We start from the raw sequence: 24,882 nt of genomic DNA, 5'->3' as shown, positions 1-24,882 counted from the left end.
TAAAGCAGCAATAAAATTGGCATTGATATCCTAAAAAGGACAAGGCATTGGTTCAGCCAGGCTGCCAGGACTCATTGCCTCCCCAGGGCAGCTCCTGGGTGTTCAGAGGATTTATCAGCACTGAAACAGGTGGGCAAGGCCTGGATTTCAAACATTTCAATCCAAGCATCCACCACTGCCAAGTGCAAGCCAAGCCACAAAGGTCAGTGGTGCAGCTGCCCCTGGATAAGCACAGCTCCAGGCTATCAAACATTTTTCCAGAAAATAAAGAATTCCCAGTGCTTTTGTCAGGTGGTCAGTGATCCCAACCATTTATAGCCACCACTGGCTGACCAATGCTCTTGGGGAATTTCAGCAGAGCATTCTCTGCAGCGAGGCTCAATTGCCTGCAGCAGGTCACAATTCATTTACAAGTCAGCAAAAATTGCAACTAAACAAGGGATTGTTATCCCAAGGTTCAAGTCATGCATGTTTAACACCAGAAGCCAAAGTCATAAGTGAATACAGGAATTCTGCACAGCCTGTACAGCTGCCACACCACGGTTATGCTCAAATCTAAGCACAAAACAATTCTTGCACCCTAATAAACATTTTCTTGACAGGATTAGACTCAAATGTTGATATTCAAGAGGAAGAACTGTGTGTGAACAGAGTGTGGCTGATTGCAGCTCATTTTAACACAGGTCAGTAACAGGGTCAAGTTCAGATAATGGCTTTTAGGTTTCAGAAAAACTTCTAAAATACCAAGTACCTTTCCTGGTTACATAAATCTTTCAATGTCAGCCTCTATTTGAACCATGAATCTCAAGTCCACTCCAATGCAAATTTCACACAGGTGAGTATTTTAAATACACATTTCCCAGGAATAATCTTGCAGCAGTAAGAATTAAACATTGCAGTAAGCAGCAGTTCACTGCATGCCTGACAAACCACACGTGCTAAGAAATAATTCAATTTGCAGGTGGATTCTCAGTTTCTTGCTCCACAAAAAACCCACAATAAATGGACAGTAGGCCAGACAGATGTGGCTACCCCCCCCTTTTTGGTCAGGAGCATTTCCCAGTGCTCCTGCTGAGTCTCAGGGACAATTCCTGTCTCTCCCATGGCTCCAGTGGAGCCAGCTACAGCACCCACTGCGAGTTTCCAGGGAGCTCAGTACAACCACTTTGCATTTTCTAGGCTTGCTACACCCTGTTGTGCAGGGTTTAAATGCACTTGAAATAAAAATTATAAACCATGTTCCTTACTGCACCCTCCCAGGACAAATTTAGTTGGGATAATTCTGCATACAGCTACCAAAGACTCACAGGTCAGCCTTTCTCTGCATCTTAGTGACTGCTAGGGAGCTGATTTATAGATCTGAATAAAAATTTCCTACAAATTCACCTTTGAAGGAGCTCATCCTACCCCACTCTACAGTTCACTTCTCTGAATACAGCATTTTTATTATCATGATTGTCACTGGTTGCTTTACAAGAGGTGATTCAATGATTTAGTTATGCTTTTTGTGGAATAACTGTGTTAAAATTGGTATTTTATATAAATTGGTATTTTATATAGATTGGTATTTTATATAAATTGGTATTTTATATAAATTGGTATTTTATATAGATTGATAGTCCTAAAAATGCTCCCTAGTTATCAGGTTAGCAGGTTATCAGGTTATCAGGACCTGCATGTTGCTGTTGGTTAATTTAAGACACTGAGCAGCGTTTACAAAGCTGAGTTTAATTTCATACCAAACTTGGGAAATTTCACAGCTTTCTTTCGTTTTTGTAAAGCTCTTCAAATCAAACAAACAGAAAAAAAAAAAAACAACAAACCGCCAACCAAACCAACAAAACAAAAATAAAAGGTTAATAGAAATAGTCTGATAAACTAAAGTTAAACACAAATTACAGGTTAAGTAATGAAGAGGAAAAAAAAAAAACCAACAACAACAACAACAAAAAAAAACCTGAAAACAACTCTACTCACAGAGGAGTTAAACAAAGACAAAACAAAAATAAAATTAAAAAAAAAAAAAACATGAACAAATCGTGGTATATTTGTACCTTCTGAAGACATGCGTTTAGGCATAGTAGAGACAGGAGCTGGAGAACCATGAGCAGAGGGGTGAGACGGGGGCCTGGAGGGCCGCGAGGGGGGCCTGGAGGGCGGCCGTGTAGGGGTGGCTGCCCGAGGTGGAAGAGAGTTGGGACCTGACTGGTAGCGAGAAGGTGGGCGAGAGGAAGGAGATGGGCAAGGCGATGGCCAGGCAACACCTGACAGAACAAATGATATGAAGGAAAGTATAAAAACTAAAGAAAAAAATTATGGGGGTTTGGGGTGGGGGGGTGGGGAAGGGAGGGGGGAAGGGGAGGGCAACAGAAATTTCAAAAAAAAAAAAGGAAAAAAAAAAGTAAAATATGACAAAATGATTTTTTGGGTTTTTTTTTGGTTTTTTTTCCATGGTTTAACCCTTTGGGGATGGATCGAGGTGGTAATTGAGGAATTGAGGAGATAAAGTCTCAGCAGGGTTGGGTTTGCCTCGGTTTTGGGGTCAAATTGAACTTGTGAATGTCACAGGCTCCCCAAAGGGTTAATTAGGATCTACAAACACTACTAAGGAACAGACAGTAAAGTTTGATCTGTTAGCCTGGCATACCAATGCTCCACAGCACCCAGCACTCCACAAGGTCCTTAACAGCTACCAGAGGTTCTCAAACAGCTGTTCACAAACAGTACTGACCACACAAACTGCTACTTTCAAACCAAATGATGAGTAAATATCCATCTAGGAGCTGGATCTTTACAAAAACCAAATGATGAATAAATATCCATCCAGGAGCTGGATCTTTACAAAAACCAGCGGTGTTCAGTGTCTGAATGCTGACATTTATGCCTTTATCACTTATCTGAGGTATTCATGGAGGATTTTAATCTAGGATAGAGGGCTCATGGTTTTCAAAGCAGAATTAATTGAATTTACAAGCCATTCTGAATATTTTAGGTTTATGATGCTGATTCAGCAGAGTAATAGGGTGAGAGAAACCACAAATACTACAGACAAATTTCAAGGTTAGCATTGTTTGGGCAAGGCTCAGTTGTCCATCCTTTACAGAGCTGACTCTGGCTTTAGAAAGGAAGTCTCACTTACCTTTAGATGCTTCTCAGACTTCCTCTCCAGATAGATCACTTGAGTATTACACACTTTTCATTTATTCACAGCAATTTATTACATTTTAAAATTCTACAAATAATGCCTTGAGGACAGGCCACTGCTGAAACCCATCTCCAGAAATGGTGTTTGGCTTCTGGGACACCTGCAGTGCCTACTGATGCCTCCTTAGAAACACCTCCCATGTGTCCAGCAGGAAATACTCAAATACCCATTTGGAGGGAAGGCTTTGGATTCCTTTTCTCTAACACTGTTCTTGTTTTTCCCCTCCCATTTTCATCAAGTCAAGCAAGTGGCTTTATTCTTTTCCAGAAAGGAAGAGAAGCTTCCTGCTGCCACTGCCTTTCACCAGGTGTCAGCACTGCTGCTCCTCCACCCAGAGCTTTGCAGTGCTGATGCAGTTTTTCATCTTTAAAACCACACAGTGCACCATCATTTAAGACAAAGGTGTTTGAGGAGGAAAATAAATGACATTTCTGCTCTGCAAAGCCACAGGCAGAGCAGTGCACCGAGTGCTCCTTTGTGAGTTAAGCCCAAATCCAACTCACAACCTCTGTGTTAAATGATGGATGCTAACCTGGTTTATGGAATACACAAACAAATCCCACACCATTTCAACACAAAATGAGGTCATTTTCTGCAGTGTTATGAGGTCCATTCACTCAGATTTCAGATACTTGCCTCCGTTAACTACTCTCTGATCTGCTCCAGAGTTAGGGCTGAATTCTGAAGTGTGGGATCCAGACCTTGAGATTGGTGGGCCTGATCCAGACTGGCCCATCCTCGGTGAGTTTTGTCTTCCACTTCCCCAGGACAGCACATCTCTGTTCCTCTGTCCAGGTGGAATGTATTTATTTTCTCTGAAACACACCAAATTTCTATCAGGGTTGAGACATAACTGAGAGGCAACAAAAAGCTCCCCATTTTCTCTCTTTTTCTGCCATCAAGCCAAGGAGAAAAGTCTAAATAGTATCAGATGTTGACCCAACATTCACCTCATGAATTGGCTTTTGATAGTGGCCACACAGTCCACTTTATGAGCCCACAGGCACTGAAGGATTAGCAGCAATGCCTGAAATTCTCCAGGACACACCAAAACCACTGCCCCTTCCTGTAATTTGGGACAAATTCACCACGGTGACAGGTCAGAATGGGGAAGTTTGTTTCACTACAGAGATAATACAGGGCCAGGCAGAGGTGTCCAAGTCAGCCTGAGTGCCAAAACCAGCACAGGATTGTTTACACAAGGCTCCAAACCTAATCAAGCCTGCTGAAAAAGCCCAGTATCAATGAGCAAACTGCTACAGCACCAAAATACCTCCATAATTTAAATCAAAATACTATTCATAGTGTACTCAAGTACCTAGTGTTCACACCATGTCCTTCTCTTTCATTAGCATTTCTCTGAACAGCAGTATATTTTTCTTCTTCTGTCCTTTCATCATTTTCCAAGGCAACCCGAGCTTTGTATTGGGCACTTGATTCAATTTCCTCTGCTAATTGAGTTGCTCTGGCTTCCCGCTTTAAAAACTCTTCTGAATTATCTCTTTCTAATGGCACCCTAAAAAGACAATGGAAAGGAAAAGAATCTCTGAAATGCATTCAAAAGCACAAAGGAGTTACAAAAATCACACAGTGTTAGTTCTAACCGAGTCAAAGGGGAAAAAAAAATCTTGCTCCTAAGCCAGTAGACTTGCTGTCTTTTTTTTTTAATACAAAATTCCTGATATTATGGACAAATTCAGGGGCATTTACCTGCCTAGAGAGCTGAGGACAGGGTGCAGAACTTTTCCACAGGATTTGTAAAATCTCCAGTCCCTAAAGCCGTGCAAAGGCTCCAACTTTTAACATGGTTGAGAACATCAGGAATAAAAAGCCTCAGACTGCTGTTTACATAGGAAGCTACTCAAGAGCCCAAATTTGAATTTTTTTAGCTATTTACACATTGCCAGCAGACACAATCCTAGTGAAATTAGAGAGTGACATCCTCACTCCTTTGATAATTCCAGTCATAGAATTTCAGCTCTCCCTGTTCAGAAGAACTGCAGAAAAGATGGATGCAACACTTCAGAGCACAGGACCAGAAATTCCTGACTCATCTGTGAGTGCCAGGACCTCAGTCCCATTCTTTCCATGTCTCTCTCTATGGCAGGCAATGGAATATTGCAAAAATCATCCCATAGGAAAGCCACCAAGTCAAAATCCAATTACATGAGCATTGAAACACTAAAAAAACCCAACGAGGGATGGGATCATACCTGGCATCTCCTTCTGCCACCCATTTTTGGGGTTCACCTGTCCTAATGTTTGTGTCAGGTTTGAAAAAAAACCAAATTTTTTCCCTGATTTCAACTTCAAGTTGCCAAAGCTGTTCCACCAACCTTACTTCAGAATAAGCTATACAAAAATACAGAACAGAGCTGAGGTTTGGCCCATGCTCTGCTGGGCATTAGAGAATCACTACTACCCATATTTTTAATAATACAAAGAAGAAAAACAAAGAAAGTGGGTGGAGATACAAGCCAGGTATAGAATAATACATGCAAAATGGCTCAAGTGTTGGTGGCAGAATAAGGAAAACAAGTGGCTTTGCCAAATTCCAAGCCAGCACTCAGCTACTGCAGCACAAGTTTTTCCCCACGTTTTTGGCCAGTCAAAACATTTACTGGCCTTATCAATGGTAACTGCAAGAATATTTCATAAAACCCCTCAGCAGAAAGCTTTGGCTCAAGTAAGATTTACATGAATGCAAACCTGGTCCCAGGCCCCTCTGTTAATAAGACAATAAAGGAGAACAGCCAGTAATCCTCATTTATTTAAAGTGAGTGCAAAAAATGAAGGGATGTATGGCAACCTAAAGAGGCAGGGAATGATTTCATGTTTTCTAACAGGCCATTAAAGATGAGAGAAAGGGGATGGACAGGATGACATTGTTCAGAACCCTGGTGATGATCAATACATTTGCTGGAACACAAACTTGTACCTGGATGCAGTTTGACAAACTCTACCTGCTACTGCTAAGCTCTAGAAGAGAAAACAATCAAGCAATAAACCCTTCAGCTGCACATCTAAGCATTTAATGGAAAATCAGCAAAAGAGCTTCCCAGTTTAGCAGACTGATATGCAAAGCAAGTTGCTTGACTAGGGGCGAAAAACATGGAATTAATTTAAAGCCACCTTCATGTTTTTAATCTGTCTCCATTAATATCCAGAAAGCAGAAAGATGGAAGACTAAAGTTCAAAAGCACAAAAAGTACTTAGAGCAGTGAAGGGAAGGAAAGAACAGCTTCCCCAGGAATCAAACTTAAGCCGATTAGGACACTTTGATTATCACCCTGTTACAGGTCCATTTGCACAAAACACAGAAATCACACTGTTGAACCACAGACCTGTAGACAAGTGCACACACACACAAAAAAAAAATCAAAATATTCACTGCTACTCCTTGATATTGAAAAAATAGATTTCTGCTTTGGGGGTTAAAAGAGTGGGGAAATACTGAAGCCATTTCACAATGGCTGTGAACATCTGCAGTCCATTTGTGTTGCAGTTGCAGTGAACATTAGAGCTGCAGACTCTGGGGAATAAATCACTGCCAGAGTAGCCAGAGCAGCCTTTATACTACTTCTATATTCCAGTTGTTATTATATTTAACTAAAACTTCAGTTTAGAGCTGGACAAGTCTGCTAAACAAGCACACAACCCCCACCCTGGTTATCAGCAGCTTTTCAGCATTCCAGGATTTTCCAGATCAATTGTCTCAATAAAATCGGGGTTTAGCCAAACTGCTCTGCTAGGTTAAACAAAACACTGTAGGTATAGCAGCTACATACAGATTAATTCACAGCTTTCCACCCTATTCCTGGAAGTTTCTGCAAGAAACAAGCCTTATTGCATGGCTAAATTCAGAAAACTCTGCAATGGGAATGAGCTGTGCCCATTTAAGGGAATATATAAAGATTTCTACATCTAACTATTCACAGAAAGCTGGCAAGGTTTCTTAAGCACCATTCATTCATTGCTTTTGCAGTTATTCGATTCCACAACTTCAGAAACTATGCAAAATGAGCTGCAGAATATAAAGTTTGTCAAACCAGGGAGAACATTCAATACAAATCTAAGAACAAAATATTTTGGAACTTACGTATAAGAAGATAAACTGCTGTCATAAGTTGACACTACACCATAATTTTCTTCATTGTAACGAAACATGTCATTGGGATCCCATCCATTAGACTAGAAGAAAATGATGCTTGTTTTTCAAAATGACACTGGAAACACATTCCCTTCAAGTGAAGGGCTGATGGCAGAAGTTAAACCTTCTGCCCTTTTTCTTGGGCCTATGAATTCACTGTCCAGATAACAAAGTTATTAATGCCACAGTTTATTTCAGGGAGCTTTGTTCATCAGCTGCACGGATTCTACCTTCAAAATTCCTTTTTTTTTTTTTTTTTGGTTGTTGTGAGTCTTTGTATTGTTTTTGTGAGTTTTTTTTTAGGTACATGCTCACTCTGTATTAGAAGACTACTGGCTAGCAAGACATACATACATTAACATCTTTTTTGCCTTTTCCAAAAAGTGCAAATTAACACTTCTGAAACTTTTCAAAAGCACTGATGGAATTACCTGAGAGGCCCCACAGGCAGAAGACTCCTGTTGATCTGCACAACTCCCCCACTCCAGTAAAACTGCTATCACAGCACTCAAGCACAACAATAAATGCTTTGAATATTTTATAAAAGCACTGAGAGTACTGGGTATTCCAATAAATCTCAGCTCTACAGCATGGACACCAAAACTGACAGAATTGTTCTACCCAGGTTAATATGCTCTAATCAGTAACATTATCTCCTTGAACACACTGCAGGCTGGACACCTGGCTACAAGAATTTCTGCTTGAGGAAAAGCTGACTGCTGTGATATATGAGGACATGGCATTTGAGGCCATATTCTCCATCTAATGATTCATAATCTGAGACTGTCCCTGTGCTTGGGTCAGGCTTCCATCAATTCTCTCCATCTGCAGCCCAGGGACACTCAGCTGAGCACAATCCCCCCATCATTTTCAAGTGCAATGACAGTCAGACAGGAATGCTCTGATTAAACATAAATCACTTTGGGCCATTGCTGGATTTGGAGTCCTTAACAAAAGCTGCTCTTTGGGTCCTGGAATCCAACACAGCTCTTACCACAGCAGCTGCCATCACTCAGAATTTGCCAAAAGTGCCATTTCAAAGGCAGCTATTCTCAGCCAGATCATTCCAGAGGGCTGTGGCAGCTGCTGGCAAAGACTGAACATCCACCAGCACAATGCAGGACAGCAATTTTGCTCCTCCAAAGCTCATTAGTAGATTGAAATTAAGGAATTATTTTAAGGCATATCCAGGGAAACAGCTCATTTTCCACTGATGGCCAGAGATGATCAAAGCATCACTCACGACATCGGTCTCCAGCGCCTCCAGCTCCTCGGAAGCCGTGTTCTCTCCTCCATCCCAAGGTTCCAGATCCTTCTCCTTGTGCTCTCCATTGACTTTAGCACTGATGGCTGAATCAGTAAAAGCATCTGCAACAGAGTGGGGAGGGTTGGGACCAGTGAGAGCAGTTTGGGTAAGTTTGCACACTGGTTTTGAGCTGAGGAACAGCCTGAACACAGCTGAATCACGGGCACAGTGTCATCATTGCCCTTCTCCTGGAGCTGCTGGGCAGCAGAGAGGTGCCTACTCCAGGTTAAAGTACAGACTAACTTCTCCCAGATCAGAAAATAGAATTATTTTCAGTTATTTCAAAATGTTTTCTACAATTACATGTATATTTGGGAGAGAAAAAGAGAAAACAAAACAACACAAGGATCCCTATTCTTCTAGAAAACCAAAGACTTGTATAAAGTTCTTTCCCAACCAGCCCACACAACTGCACACCATAATAGTGTGCAAATATCAAAAAAAGCAGGAAAGCAACTCCCTAAATGGGCAAAATGCAATTTGCCTTTCAAATAACCAAATTTCTTCTATTTCCACAACTCCTCAACACACCACCAGAGCAATTATCCATCAGCTCTGTGCTCCCATTTCCTGTGACATGAACAGAGGGGTCTCCTCTCCTGACAGTTTTTCCAAGCAGCAGCTTATCCAAATCACACAGAAAAATCCAGGAACTCTCTACTTTTTGTTCTCAACAACAAAAGAGAATAAATAACCAGTAAGGTTCTTCTATTGTTTATAAAAATTATGAAAACATCAGAAAATAAAGATCACAAACATTTATTTTGACTCATTCATGTTTCATTCAAGCCAGACTTAAAAAGGAATAATACCAGAGTACTTCAATTGCTGTAAAAACATATTCACCAAGCTTTTGTATTTGTAAGCAACTGGATCTCAGAACTACATACAGAACTTTAAAAACAATCAAATAAGCTTGTTATAAGCTCATAAATAAATAAATCAGCCTAAAATAAATAAGTCTTCAATCCCGAATTTCCTATCATCCTTCTGCTGATAAAATGAGGAGCAAACATTGCAGACCTTTAGAAAAGATTAAATCAAACCACCAGGCAGTGCCAGATAAGGAAAAATGTGGCCTAAATTAACTTCTGGCAAGATCTAAAAATCTGCCTAAAAAAAAAATAAAATGAACTTTAAAGCTATTATGAAAAGAATTCCCAACATATGAAGTTGGCCACTGATGTAACAGCTTTTACACAATCACTGAAGATGTTTTAAAAAGAGACTGCTGATACTGCCTATTATTCCATTTTACCCAATCTCACAGTCAAATTCTGCACATATATTGGATAAAAATTCACTGTACTTGGTCTCTCTAATAACTACCAGCACTATCCCATGAAATGTTCACACACACCCAGCTTTAAAAATATATTTTATTATAATATACACTATATATATATGTTCAAATGTCATCTGAAACTGAACAGGAACACAGGGCTACAACCCATAGTTAAGCAGTAGCTAAAGAGCATATTTTTAAGAATTTTTAAAAATGTAAACTCTGCATTTACCTTATCAATACCCCATGGCCCAGCTCAGATAAACCAGTGCTGCTCCTGCCCCAAACATCATTAATTCCATGTTTTATTTCTGCTCAGATTGGGACATTTCACACCAAACCCAAGGTGGAGGCTGTTTATGTCTTTTAGGAAACTGAAATTTGTTTCTGTATCTCTGGGAATGGAGGGAGCTCCTCTCAAGTGAAATTAGATAAATATGAATTAGGAGCCTGATGGCAGCACCTGATGAAGGCAATCTGTTTTTCAGAAGGGTGTTTCCTTAATTTCTATTAAATTCCTCCAGGCAAACTCCACACAACTGTGCCATTTTGGATACTGTGAATAAAATACCAGTTTAACAAGACTCATCTACTCAACCCACTAATTTTCTTATTTAAACAGCCACATAAACATTCAGAAGTGCTGTTATTGTAATGATACAGATGGAAAAAACACCCAAGTCAAAACAAAAACTCCACTATCAGCAAGTGCTGCAGGTCTGAGTAGGATGTGTGCAGTCACTGCTGAGTTTCCCAGTAAATCCAGGATATCACAGGGCACAGGAAGCTCCACTGCTCTGCATTCCTCTCATTTTCCAATCAAAGTCACAAGTGAGACTTTGCCTGTTTAACCTCTACAACTCAAAGAAAAACCAAAGACAGGAGAAATTCAAGCTACAAAGGCACTCCCAGCCAGACAATGTGGTCTCAAGAGCATCCAGGCAAAGTTTAAATGCAGCAGGATGGTACCTCAAGGCACAGATCAGAATTTTCCTGGAACAAACAGCAGGGCAGGCACACAGGAGACAAGAATTAAAAACCCAACAAAGCCTCTCCCAAAATTAATCAGTTACAAACTCGAGAATGAATGTAAAAACCTCTAAAAATAACAGTTTCCAAACCAAAAATGTGGCAATTAGGATGATTAATAAAGTAGAAGGTAAAGCATGAGCTGCTGCTGAAGTGCTGACTGGCAGAGCAATAACTGACAAGACACTGCCCAGGCTCAGCTTCCCTCTTATCTGGTGCCTCTTATCTCTGAGCTGCTGAAGGAGCAATTCACATGACACCTTGACAAGGCCAAATTTTTAATCAATCTCTTTTCTACATGGTAAAACCCGAGTTAAAGATCAAATGGGACCTGGTGAAACAAGGGGCTGAGGCTGTAACACTCAATTAGCCCCCACTGCCTCTGTACCTGCTTAATGTGACATTTCCTAAGCTCAGGAGTTGGGGATCAAAGACCTTGTTTTAAAGCCTGGTAAAAAAAATCATTTTTCATGAATGGAAAAAAATCCCAAGGAGAGCTCAATGCAATGGAAATTCATATTAAGGCAAATTAAAAATACACATTCTGCAAAAAACTCAGCTGGGGCAAATTCCTCAAGTGTGTGCTACTAACTGAGTTAAAGAAAAAAGTGCCAGAGCAGAGCAATTAAGAGTCCGGGTTTAATTAATTTCAATGTCTAACATGCTTGTTTTCACAAACAGATTTTGGTGAAGAGCACAAATGTGCAATTAAGTGCCAGTCTGCAGCTGAAACACCATTAAACCAATCAGTGTTACATGCCAAAGGTGCTGATGGCACTCACCGAAGCTTTGATCAAGTCAAAGTAAACTGAGGTTTCACCCTAAAGGTTTCAACAGTAAACTCTGATTTGTTTTGTAACTCCTTACTACTGATTTGAAACATTAAAACCAGTTACCACCGGCTCTGCAGAGCCAACATTTCCTTCCTTTGTTCAAAAGATGCCTTCTGCTATTCCCCTTGCAACACTTTCTCTGGAAGGATGCCACTCTCAGAGCTAATTCAAGGAAAAACTTAAATAGCCAATTCTCTTCTGCCTTTCTTTTCACTGGATTTGCAGTATTTTCCTCAGCATGCCAAAAAACAATAAAAACATTGCAGAAGTCTTTTACTTTACCAGTAAGTTATGATGTTTGAATTGTCTTGTCTTTCAAGAGAAGCCAAGAAGGCAACTCCAAAGCCTTACTGAAATTTGAATCCCATGCAAACCAGCTCTGTGGACTGATCAGTGCTCAGGGCTCCCAGGAAACACTTCTGGTGTAGAATCAGGAGGAACAGAATCCCCTGCATCAATCAGGAGCCCAAATCACCCAGCAGCAGCAGGATCTCAGCACTCAAAGGTGAAGCAGAAAGATGTGCTAATATTGATGTACAGCCAAGGATTTCAGCCTGCACTGACAGTGGGGTTTTAGCAGCTGATTTGCACTGCACATGCAGAAATCAGTGTCAGTCCCTCTTTAGGAGCAGACAGAACAGTCTGAAAGGGAAATGATGGGTGTAATACAGCTTCACCCGAGTTTTCCAGTGTATGTTTCATTCATCAGCCTGCCTGTACTGCAGCAAACCTCAATTCCACAGAGAGAGAAACCCTCAGGTGACTCCCTCCCCTTCCTCTGGAAGCCAAACAAGCACCTGCAGGAGCTGCAAGGTCTGTGCAGGCTGACAGAGCTGCAGATAAAGGCCCAGCAAACAGGGACACATTGATTTTTGGAACATTCACAGCCACAACACCCCTCCCTGTGCAGACCCACCAATTCCTCTCCCAACCCTCCCAATTTGTACATTCTGGGCAGACCCCAGGGGTGCCTCTGAAGGTGCAGTGTCATGCTTGGCACAAACCCACTGTGCTGCTCCAGTTCCACCCCCCATGCCTGCAGTGCTGCTCCCTCCCCTGAGCTCTCTGGGTGAGTTATCAGCTCCCTGCCCCAAAGCTGCAGGGCTGTGATAGCACGGGGAGCTGCCTGGCAGGCTCTGGCAGAGGCTTTTCACACACAACTCTGTTTTCCTTCTTCTGAAAGGAGACTCCATCCCATTCCCTTTCTCCTCACCTGCTGCTCTTCCCCATTCCTCTTCCAGTCTCTTTTTCAGAATCCAGAGAACATCTCTGCTACTCAAACCCATTTGCTCACCTTCCTCCAGCCCAGCAGGGAACAAATGCCAGAATAAAATCCATAGATACTTATACTGAATTGGGATGCATTAAAATTTTCAAAACAGTATCTTCTGCAGAAATTGATTTACTTCAAGGGCTCCACAAAATCTAGCAGTCTCCTACAGGGTAAGAAACTACACAGAGAGAATCACAGAATATTCTGAGCTGGAAGGGACCCACAAGGATCATCAGACCTCAAGACCCCTACTCCAGCTAAGCCTCCCAGTGGAGAGCTGATGAAAAACTTTTATTTGACTATGATTTTAAAGCCTTTCCAACCAAGAATTCCCCAATTCTCCTCACCTGAGAAAGCCAAGAAACCATTGAGGGTTAGACAATTCAAAAGTCTCTGTTCCTTGATAAGTGTAACCAGAGCACCAAGCAGGGACAGTTCCCAAAACAAGCAGCACCAAAGTCAGGCAGGAGTTCAGAGTCAGTTTTCACTTGAAATTATCCAGTATCACAAAGATTTGGGTTTATTTACAAGAAGAAAGGCCAGCAGCTCCTTCATGCACATTCACAAACTTCCAGCCTAATGACTCCTTACTTATTTAATTTCCCAGGAAGCAGAAAGCCCCTCATTGCCCTAATTTGAAGGTGTGATCAGAGACTGAGTTACACTTTCAAGTGTCATTTCCAGATAATGTATTTTTGGGACCAAATGGAAAGCAGATTAATTCACCCACTCTGACTTATCAAGTTCTGCAGCCTTCCAGTTTATCTTGCTCCAAGTTTTTATGGCTTTATTTCAGCTCTCCAGTATTTAAGAGATTTAGACTCAGTCATTCCACCTAATAAAGTGAACTGAGGGACTGTTCAACCTGAAACAGTCATTTTCTTCTAGAAACTGTCCATTGAGCAATTATTCCTAGAAGCAGTAGCATATTCCTCATTCAGTCTGCTCAACATCTATAAAGATTGGGTGAGGGAGAGCCCAGTTTGCATTTACATTGAAGTGATGTTCATACCAAACCCATTATAAAACAGCTCTCATGTAATTTAAATTCCAAGTCCCATCCAGAACCTGGAACTTATCTGCATTTCAATGCTGCATTTGCTCTGACATTATGCATCATCATCTGGGAAAAGCAAAAATTCCTTGAAACAACAAACCTCTCATTCTGCAGCTTTAGATCAGGCAAGAACAGGTACAAACACAAGGTGAAGAGAGAAATTCTCATTAAATGTCCTCATCTCTAAGTCCCTGCTAATGGGAATAAAACCTGTGTTCCAATAACCACTGAGCTCTTGGGACAGTTGTTAATCAGCCTGTAAATGTACACAGAGAAAATTTCACCCCATGCCATAAAAACCTGTATTTCCTTTTATTCTTTATCCCAGCAAATCAGCAACATTAAGCATAAAGGCTCTGGAGATTTGCTGCCCAAAACCTGAGAAATCTGCAAAGGAATAGAACTGACTCATGAGCTCTTAGGTTCCAGAAAAATAATCAGGGGCTTGGAGGCCAGACATTAAAGGTATGAAGTCTGCCTGCAAAATTGTTTAATTTGAACAGTTTCAATGTCTTCAAGATTTTAAAATTTGTCTGTCACCTCTCTGTGTTTTGAAGAGCTTTATCTACAGGTCTACAAGGAGCAAAGGAGAAATTAAAACATAAACAGAGGATTTTAAAAGAATTCCTAGCTTTGTTGGCAGGAGCATTTATAGAATATTTCAATGAATGCATGTTTAGACACAGAAGTTACCTCAGTATAGACTCTATATATCTCATCTCTGAGAAATAACCTTTTCCCAAAGAGTTTCTGTATTCAATGATTCTTGTATAACACTTAACAGAGAAATTCAGAATGACATTTACAAAAACGTGTCTACCTCCCATAGAATCTATAAAATATTCTGTAAAACCACTGAGGCTTTGCTTTCCAGGCACCAAAACAGCTACTCAAAAATACATTTTTTTAAAAATTTATGGATTTCTGATTTCACAAGGTGCTGAAGTTTTGTACTCTTTAAGAATTACAAATGTCAATATGAATTTCAGTATTTGGATCCTAAAGCATTTACTATGAAAAACCTTGAATTATAAACTTAAAACATAAAAAAAAATCAAAACAAATATACCTCTTCTGGCATAATTGGTATCCATATCCTTAAAATGCACCATAACAAAGTCTGAAGACTTGAACAAGATACTCTCCAGGATGTCCTCCCGTTTTGGCCCCAGACTGGATTCTGCAGTTTTCCGATGAGCAGCATCAACCACTAAATCACACTGTGGGAAATACAAACACAGGGCACTGCTTTACTGCACAGTCATCCCCTCAAAAATGTGCAAAAACCAGGTATTTACAGTCTGCTTTAAATCTAGGCATGAACAGTAAAAATAATTCAGAGTAAATATTTAAATTTTAATCAAATGTTGGTTATTCGATATTAAGAATTTTCACAATAGGGAAGAGTCAAAATGTAAAAAAATTACCTTAGGACTGTAGGTTTTAAAAACTCCTTCATATATACCACCATTTTTCACCTGTACTTCACATTTGGATCCCTAGAATGCAAGAAAAATGAAAATATAACTTTCTACCAACATGACAAATAACATTACAGTGATTTTCTAAAACGTGTTCTTTACACAGGTCCAAAGTGTAAAAACACAGCTCAATTTTTAGCCAAATTTCCTCATTCAGCATCTGCCCATTTAAAAACACACTGCTGTTCTCTGCAAATTCAAATAGCTGGGTGTGTATGGGCAGTTCTGCAGGGATTTAAGATACTCACTGGAGAATATTTGGTTCTCACAAGACTCTTGACCAGTTAAAACACACAAAGGAGGTTTTGTGCAAACCCCAAATCTGTGCCTGTGTGGGTACAAATAAGGATAAAAGCTTATCCTGGCCTCAAGCAGATGTGGGACAGTCTGCCTTACTTCATTTTGCCATGTCAGGGATTCTCTTAAAATCTTGGGAGAAAGGTTTTTAATCCCTGCACATGGACTCATTTTATTTATCCAGAACCTCTCTACAGACAGGAAATTCAAAATACAACCAGTGCACCCAAGAAATCTGCTGTACCTCTGCAAATCAGAGTTAAATCTTTCCAAGCCTAAAATTTCTGTGATCCTTTAAAGCTCAACCTTAGCAAAAAGTGTTTAAAGTTGAATATTTACTCTTTTATATTACAATTAGTGGATTAATTAACAATTCCCTGTCATAAAGGAACCAATCTTCCAAATAAAAAGACTTACAACAACTGATGTGAGTATGTGAACCATTCTCATGTTTGCATAGATGCCATCAAAAGAAATCTGAAAAATAAGAAAGTCATCATGAATATTGAAAAAACTCCAAAAGCCAGAGCACCCAACCCAGCCCAGGCTTTCATCTGTACACAGAAAATCTCAGAAACACTGGGTAAAAATCTTACTCAGGCAAGACACATGGAATGTTTATTAATAAATATTAATATTAAACAAGCCAGGGGAGATTTTCAGAGGCCCCCTGACTTTTTTCTGACCAGTTAAAGATCTAACACCCTCCCAAACAAGCTAAAAATCCCAGGAGAGCCCCTAATGTCACTCCATTAAGGAAATTCTCTGGCTGGCTGGGTGCAGCTGATAGGCACAGATTTGAGGGATGTCAGCAGGGCTTTGTTTTTAAACAAAAAAAGCCCTGCTGGTTTTAAGAACCATCAAGAGAATAAAGCACTTGCAGAGCTGCAGAAGCAAAAAGGTGTTTTCAGGCCTGCTCAAGCTCATCCTTTCATCTCCCAGCCCTGATTACACACATTACCAGCAGCTAAAGCCATCAAATTGTGGAGTGCTAAATTGCCACAAACCCTATTATTAATTTAGTCCAAAGAAACTCAGTGCAGCACCAGGACCTGCAATCCTGACTGGGAGAGCTGGGCAGGTGTCCCCAGGCTGCTGGAGGACACATTCACCTCAGTGCAGCTGTTTTGTTGCAATTCCTGGTACCTCTTGGTGTTTGGAAAACAAGAGATGCTAAAACAGCTCTTGGGATCTCACCATATTCTGAGTTTTTCAACTGACAATGTATTTTTAACTGTCACCCACTTTTCTGGGCTGAACAGACAAGTTTGGGGACACTCCTGTGCTCAGCACTCAGTACACAGCACATCCAGACCAACATCTGGGGATGTTTGGTGTTTGCCTATGATGACCTTTTCCACCAGTTTTCCTCAAAGCTTCTTCAGTTTCCCTCAAGTGTCTTGGTATCTTCAATAAACATTTATGTAAGCAAACTGCAGCCCTTTTAGATCTTCCTGCTTCTGCTCCATTCCCCAAAATTAGGCATCTTTGAAAACCAGGCCAGCAACAAATTGGCAAATATTTGATTAGTGAAGTTCAAAGATTCATTCTTTCAATCAAGATCCATGAATTTAGCTCTGATAAAATGATGTTCTGCAAGTCAAGCCACATCTATGCTCCAGTAACACACAGCCTTGAGAACAGCTAAAGCTGCACATTGGAGCTACTGAGAACAATGGTTCAGCAATTTTATAGTAAAGCTAAACAAAGTAGTTATTTTTATTTCATTAAATGCTGCCTTACTGTCATCTGTTTAAAGGAGAAGCCAAAGTTAGAATTTTCAGATAGGCACAAATTCAAAAAGCACTGCCTTAAGTTAAATGTTATTTATATTTACAGCTGTAATTGCAAGAAAATGCAGAATATTTATATTAGTGCAGTCAGAAGTTTAAGTGACCCTTCCCCCCTTCACCCTCCCAGGAGACTTAAATGAATGTGAGATGCTACTCCTTAGAAAATTGTATTTCACTCTAAAGTATCCACCCACCACGGTATCCCAAGGAAAAAATGGAGAGAATATTCCAGTATCTCCATTCTGATAAGTTGTTTCCCCTACCCTGCAGTGGCACAAAGAGGAAAATCACAAACTCACCGTAGGCTGAGGTGGTCCTTTGCCACTGCTGCGGCCTCTGCAATGAAACACACACATGGCAGATGATTAAACTGAAACTGCTCATCTCCTACCAAGCAAGAATTCCAAACCCATCCCCATTTAGAGTTAAAAATGGGTTTGGGAAAACCAGCACTCCCAGAGAGCAGAGCCTGACAAGGACCCACTGGGTTTATCTATCAAGGACCCACTGGGTTTATCTATTTATTTAAATAAACCACTGGGTTTATTTATTTACCTGCTGACCTACCAAGGGCCATCAGCAGGCACTGGGTTCCCTGTGATAAATTAAAGGATAAAATGAAGAAAATACTAAGTTTATAAAATCAGAGTAAAAATAAGAGCAAATTCCAAATCTTTATGGCACACAAAGACAAGACCAGGCTCAAGCCCTACACAGCAGGTCCCTTCCTTGAGCCAGGAGGCTCCAAATGTTGTCACTGTGTCAGATTTGGGCCACCCAAACAACTGACCCTGCCACAGGAGACAGAGGAGCCCTGACTGTGAGGTGCCACCTACAGAGCTCATTTCTAACTGCTCTCACACAACCAGGAATTCTGTCCATTCCCCCAAAAATAGCAGCTCCTCCTAATGCCAATCTGTCACTGTGTAGCACTCAGGACACCTGGGGATGCTCAGAACACCCAGACAAGGCTCAGCCTGTGCCCTCCACCCCAGGCACCTGAGCCCCAAAGCATCCCTGCAGCTAAAAAAGTCCCCAACAGCTCCAATTCTTCAACTCCACTGGTGTGCCTTAATTCTAAGCTCCTCCCTTGTACCAAGAAGTCCTAGTTTCAAATACTCCTTATAGTGATTTAGATTTGTGTTATGACTTCAGGAGCACTCACTGGAATGTGAGGCAAAAATAAATCTTCTGTTCTATTAAAAAAACCCTCAAATTTTTAAATAGACTCACCTTACTGACACACAACCATTCCAATAAAGACACCTGAAGAATCGTGCCTGGTATTATCTAAACAACACTGAAATCTAAATCCAACTGGATGTCAGAAAATCATGGAATGGCTGGGGTTGGAAAGGACCTTAAAGATCCATCCTCATCCCATGGGCAGGGACACCTTCCTCTAGACCAGGCTGCTCAGAGCTCCTGAACACCTTCATTAGATGCCAACTGCATTGAAATGCTCTTAAAAACACCAAGCTGGGGCTGAATACACCCTACCCCCCAGAATAACAGGCCCTTATAAAAGAGAGCTCACAGGGTAGTCAAAAAATCAAAGGAACTTCTCTCAGTGAACAAAAATAACCCTTCAATAAATTCTGCCGAAATAAGCAAAGCCATCAGAGAGCCATGAAAGGCCTTAATGAGGAAAAAATGAAAAACCACTAAACTATCACCTGACTCATTTCCAACAAGCTTCTGCATCAGAACTGTGGTCTCAGAGCATCACACATGCTGGGGGCATTGGCTGCTGGCAGAACTGCAGATTTGGGGTGCCCAGCAGGCATTTTCTGGATATTGCAGAGTGCTAACCTCACCAAAAAAAGCTCTAATGCAAATAACTTTTATTTAACTACCCATCAGCCTTAACTTTCCATAGGGCAGCTTCACAATGTCAGGCTTGCTCCGGAGCAAATCTCACCATTTACCAAATCTGACATTTGTTAAATGGCCTCTGAGAGAACTGAAGCCTTGTGAACCAGGAACAGCATTTCTGCATAATATTCAGACCCTTCTCTATCTGAAAGTCATTTCAGCAGATGTGGAACCCCCACATAAGAGCCACAGCCCAGTTTGATTTGTCCTTCTACCACAATCAAAAATGTGATCACCATGGTCACTCAGAACTTGGCCAAAGTCAATCAATTTTACCAGTTCCATCTACTGCCCTCATAGATTTCAGAAGATCCTCCTTTTCCTCCATCAGCTATAGATCAAAAGTGAAAGAGTTTCGTGTCTTTGCAAGAGAAACCACTCCCATGTTTAGTGACAAAGTATTCTTAGACCGGAAAATAACTGGGTTGCTAGACTGGGCAGAAAGTCTGGAGTATTCCCTCTAAGCATCAACCCAAGTATTCCAGATTTTCCATCTCTTACCACATTTCCAAAATTACTGTTCCTACCCACACTTCTTCAAGAAATAAACTAATTGTGCACATCCACATCAGCAAGAAGTCCCAAACTCTACATCAGCCAAAAATTAAAGCAGAAATTCTCTGACCTATCAGGTCTCTTTATAGATCTGACCTCCTATGTCCAGCTACAACTGTTAATCACAAACCATTGGAAGGAAAAAAACCCAACACATTCACCAAGATAAAAAAAGAAATATATTTACCAATCCTACCAATGCAACAATTTAGCTAAAACTGTATCTTCTGCTAAAACCAAGGCCACCAACTTGAGTTTCATATTCCAATAGGTGAAGAATCAAGCTCAAAGTATCATTTGACACATTTTTGATGCAACATATGAAAAAAAAAAAACCTCTCAGGATCTTCACAAAAGGAGAAGGTAGATGGGTTTTGCCAGATGTTTAACATAATTTGGAACAGGAGAGTAACACAAAGAAATAGAGGTGGGGGAATCCAGGAAGGCTCAGTAGCAATTTAGCACTGCTACCTACAACCCCATTTTCATTAGGGCAAATATGGCAAAATTTAAAAAATAATTCATTTTGCATTGCAGATATGTTGTTAAAGGTAAGCCTGGGGGAAGGCAGGACAGCCTGGCAAATCCAAGGCTGGAAACCCTTTGCTTTGGGGTGGCAAAGTCACAAACTCAGGACAAAGTAACAATTGAGCAATTAAACTTCGGGCCAACCCCTTGGGTCCAGCAGTTACACCCCAAGAAGCAAAGTCTGCAGCAGGGCCCAAAAGCTGCACTATAAATGTTTTTTCCCAGCAGCAACTTGCACATTTTTTTCTATTTTTATGAGTATTTCCTCAGCATCCCTCACCTCCCTCCTTAATGTTTACATGCCAAGTCGAGTGTTTGTATAAGCAAAACAAGGTCACGCATTTGTATTTTCCCAGTTAATGCAAGGGAAACAAAGTCACTCCTGGATGGGAAAGAAAGTCTCCAGTTTTCTTTCCAGCAGCATCTTCACTTTGAAACTAAGAAATAAATGCAGCCACACTGCAATTAATGTCTGGAGCAGAAATGTAGCTACAAAGACTTGAATTTAAAGTGTGAATGGATGTTTCTGGAGAACTGACTGACACTGCTGCAGCTTGGAAAGCAAATTTACAGGGTACTCTAAAGAACTTTAGTGCAGAGAGCTGGCAAAGCTTTTCTTCTAAGGGAGAAATCTGAAGTGCAAGGTTTTATTTCATTGCAGTGTTTGGCTCTATAAAGTCAAATGAATCGAAGATGTCAAATGAAGATTATGCAAGAAGTCCTGCAGCTTTATTTTCTGGAGTTTTTCCCCCAATACTGACATCAATAATGTCAATTCCTGTCTCCACACAGGGTGACAGCTTCTACAGCATCTGGATATTGAACAACCTGACTCAAGTCTGGCCCAGTGCACACCTGGAACCTCTTGATGGGTTTAGTCATTGAAGAACCTTCACAGACTTTGCCATGAATCAGTTGTTAAATTAAAAGTTACTCAAAACCAGGGATGTAACACCACCCTAAAGTGCACTCATGGTGATAAAGAAAGAGGCCTGCAGGTTAAGCAGTCATTCTGCTCAGCAGTTTAGCACATTTGCACTAAAACCCACACAAAGATGTCAGCAGCAACTCAAAAACCTGGGACTGGCACGTGTGAGCAGATCTCCAGAACAGCCACTGCCCTGAAATTCCAGCACCTTGGCACTCAACATTCCCCTTCCCTCTGAACAGGATGGCCACCATGCTCTCAAGAAAGGGATGTCAAGGAAAAAGACAAATAAATGGAGGCAAGAAGTTTGTGTCATTTTCTTTAAAAACTGAACCATGGGGTGGTTTCAGTTTTAGCTTTTTGATGGGAAAAAGCCATTTTTAAAGGGCAGTAACTCTGTGTATTCTTACAGGAACCCCAAGCCCAGTTAGGCAAGCAAGTTACCAAAATGAAAAATCCCTTTTGCCACAATTGTAACAAGACAAGAAACATCCAAACCCTGACCCTAAGGTGTTTTGCCTTCAGATAAAATAACAATGGGGGAAAATGAACAAAAAAAGGATGGAGATGGAGGAAGGCTGGGATAGATGCAACTTGCAGCCAGAGGACAGCTAACCCTCCTGTGCTTGCATAACAGCAAAACTCCACTCAAACACAGCAAGTGGATGTTAGATAATGTTCTGATAGCACAGGGAGCAAGTTGTGAACCAAGTCTACATTTTCTCTAATTACAGCTTGCTGTGCTATTGGCATCTCCCCTGCAGCCCAAGCCCATCTGCCATAGTGCACATTAAACAAACACAGCATCTCACTTGGGGCCTCTTTATCATAAAGGTATTAATCCTCCTTTTTTATCTCAAACACCTTCAAGGATGCCTTCATTTCTGATTTTTCCCTTTGTCTAAAAGCAATTAATAGTATGGTAAAGAACACTGGTTGTTCACATGGGATTTTACCTTTTCTAATCTGAAATACAGATGTGCAGCAGTGTGAACCCATGGAGATAAGGCAGTGAGCAGAGCTGACCCTTCCCTCATGATCAGAGGTAGAAGGACAAGTGCTCAGCTGAATTCTTCCAGTAACACAGAAAATTAGGCCCAGGACAGTTAATTATCAATGAGTTTTCTGCCCAAACTAAGCTTTCAAGAGCAACTTAGCCATGAAAAGTAACATTTTTTTTTTTCTGCATGAGAATGTTAGTGCTGTAGGGAAATGAGTTGCTGGGCAGAAAGCTTGATATACACTGGAGATGTTCAAGTTTTTATTCAAGAATATAATGCATCAAATTGATAACAAGATGCAGGCCACCTAAATTTTCATTTTTCTGACCAGAAAAGCCACTCAGCTTTTCATTCACACGGCCAGATTTACAGCATGAACCATCTTTGAATTTGCACTCCCCAAAAGACCAAGGACAGGTGTAGGGGAAGTTCTCTGAAGGTGTTCCATGGGGCTCCAGCAGGTCTGGGACTGTGATTTTACACACCACCCATTCAGAAATAACTTGAAAAATTAAGAAAGAAAGAGCATGAACACCTCTGGGGGAACACATCAGCTGTTCAGCAGCCCCATCAGAACTCCCTAAGGATTTCTGAAATGGAATTTATCCAATAGAACCAGAAAGGCGACACTGGTAGGAGAAATCCAGTGGCTTCAATCTTAAACTTGGGAGAGAATTTGAAGCTCACGAGCCCAAATCTATGGGGGCAAGTGCTTGCCATCAGGCTGAATTTCAAAAAATGAGCTGGAGGTTTTGTTGCCCTTCACGTTAACCTCTACAGTGCCACTGTGTGTTGGCAGGGACAGAGCCCAGTAAACATCACGTCCCACCTAATGCCATATGTAAAAACTATTAAATCGGTGCTCTGAGCTGCTGAGGTATTGTTGTTGTTATTTATTTTGTCCTTTTCAACCATTCCAAAGCTCTTCCGCTTCCAGTTCCACTGGCTGGGAACAAAGTAAAACCCTATTTCCAGTGATGTCCAACAATGGGGCCACTGTAAATTCTGTTTTATTGCCAGTGAACAAAACCGAGTGGGAATAAACGTCCAGCTGAAGAGGAAGATGAATAAAACTCGAAATGAAACTGCTCTGAGTGACTGTGACCTTCAGAACTGTTAACGTCCTGCTCTGATCGTTTGTTATGACCCCGGCAGCCCCAGAAAAATTCACAGCACTATAGAGTTTATTATTTGAGGGAAAGAAAGGGGAAAAATGTGAGTGGATTTGCGTAGCTAATGATCTGAGAGCAGGAGCGGGATCAATCTTCAAGAGGCAGCGAGCGTGGGGAGGGGGGGGAAGGCGAAGAGAGAGCTCAGCCTCTGCAAGATTCCTGCCCCAAAAATCTGGGAGAGAGCGAGGCCGCGCTTGGAGCCACCATCCAGCGGCGCGGCGCGGGCCCGCCTTCCCGCGAGAATTTTATTGCGATTTCCATTATTAAAAAAAAAAATCAAATAAAAATACTAAAAAAAATTATTACAAATAATAACGATCCCTAGATATTAAAATAAATTGAAAAAACCAACACACACCCCCCCCTCCCCTCCACCCCGGGTGAGCCGAGGGCGCTGCGCCGCCATCGCGGGGCCGGATCGCCGCCCCCTTCCCCGCCCGGGCCGCCCCCCGGCCCCGCCGCCATCGCTCGCGGCCCTTCCCGCGCCGGCCCCGACACGTGCGGCCCGCGCCCCCCGCTCCCCCCGCTCCCTCCTCAGCAGGCGGGTCACGTCGGCCGGGGGGAAGCGGCGCCCCCCGCCCCGGGCCCCGCGGGGGGCCGAAATGGAGCCTCGGCGCCGTGCCCTCCCCGCGCCTGAAGGGCACCGGCCGCGGCCCGGCCTCGCCCCGGCGCTGCGGAACCCCCTCGGCGGGGCCGCGAGCGCCGCGCCCGCCGCCATCGCGGCCCCCGCCCCGGCCCCGCCATGCTGCGGGCCCCGCGCCCCCCCTCCCCGGCCGCCGCCGCCCATGGAGGCCGGTGCGGGGCGAGGGCGGGGGGGAGGGGGGCGGCGGGGGCGGGCGAGCGGCGCCCGCGCCGGGCCCGGGGCCGGAGCCGGGGCCGGTCCCGCGGCACTGCGCACCCACCTGCCCATGTTCTGCCTCCCCGCGGCTGACGGGAGGCCGGGGCCGCCGCCGCCGGGGGGCTTGCGGTTGTTGCCGGCGGGCTGCGCCGCCGCCGCCGCTTGCTTGAGGGACATGGCGAGGAGGGAGGGAGAGCGCCGGGGGTCGCGCCGGGCTGGGTGCGCTCGGCCGGTCCGCGCTGCGCTGGCGGGGCCGGGGCGCCGCTGGCTCGGCCG

At 42.4% G+C, this 24,882-nt stretch overlaps 1 protein-coding gene across 14 annotated transcripts in view; it reads right to left on the bottom strand.

Annotated features, from left to right (window-relative positions):
- The window catches only part of ATXN2 (ataxin 2), a 49,346-nt gene extending 24,464 nt beyond the window's left edge, over positions 1 to 24,882 (bottom strand). For 5 of the 14 annotated variants that reach the window (XM_059863455.1, XM_059863454.1, XM_059863451.1 and 2 more), the window contains exons 1-10: positions 24,671 to 24,881; positions 18,009 to 18,045; positions 16,334 to 16,393; positions 15,566 to 15,637; positions 15,208 to 15,358; positions 8,599 to 8,723; positions 7,305 to 7,396; positions 4,524 to 4,721; positions 3,842 to 4,020; positions 2,055 to 2,264 (exon numbers count right to left, since the gene is read on the bottom strand). In XM_059863455.1, the coding sequence (XP_059719438.1) occupies positions 2,055 to 2,264; positions 3,842 to 4,020; positions 4,524 to 4,721; positions 7,305 to 7,396; positions 8,599 to 8,723; positions 15,208 to 15,358; positions 15,566 to 15,637; positions 16,334 to 16,393; positions 18,009 to 18,045; positions 24,671 to 24,783 (1,237 nt within the window). In that variant the 5' untranslated portion in view covers positions 24,784 to 24,881. Of the gene's footprint in view, positions 1 to 2,054; positions 2,265 to 3,841; positions 4,021 to 4,523; positions 4,722 to 7,304; positions 7,397 to 8,598; positions 8,724 to 15,207; positions 15,359 to 15,565; positions 15,638 to 16,333; positions 16,394 to 18,008; positions 18,046 to 24,670 lie in introns of all 14 variants that reach the window. The other 9 variants (XM_059863449.1, XM_059863450.1, XM_059863447.1 and 6 more) reach the window with 4 other exon arrangements.

The sequence above is a fragment of the Haemorhous mexicanus genome, chromosome 19 (assembly GCF_027477595.1).
Source record: "Haemorhous mexicanus isolate bHaeMex1 chromosome 19, bHaeMex1.pri, whole genome shotgun sequence".
Taxonomy (NCBI): Eukaryota; Metazoa; Chordata; class Aves; order Passeriformes; family Fringillidae; genus Haemorhous; species Haemorhous mexicanus.
The sequence above is the reverse complement of the archived record's forward strand: the minus strand, read 5'-3'. Positions and strand labels throughout refer to the sequence as shown.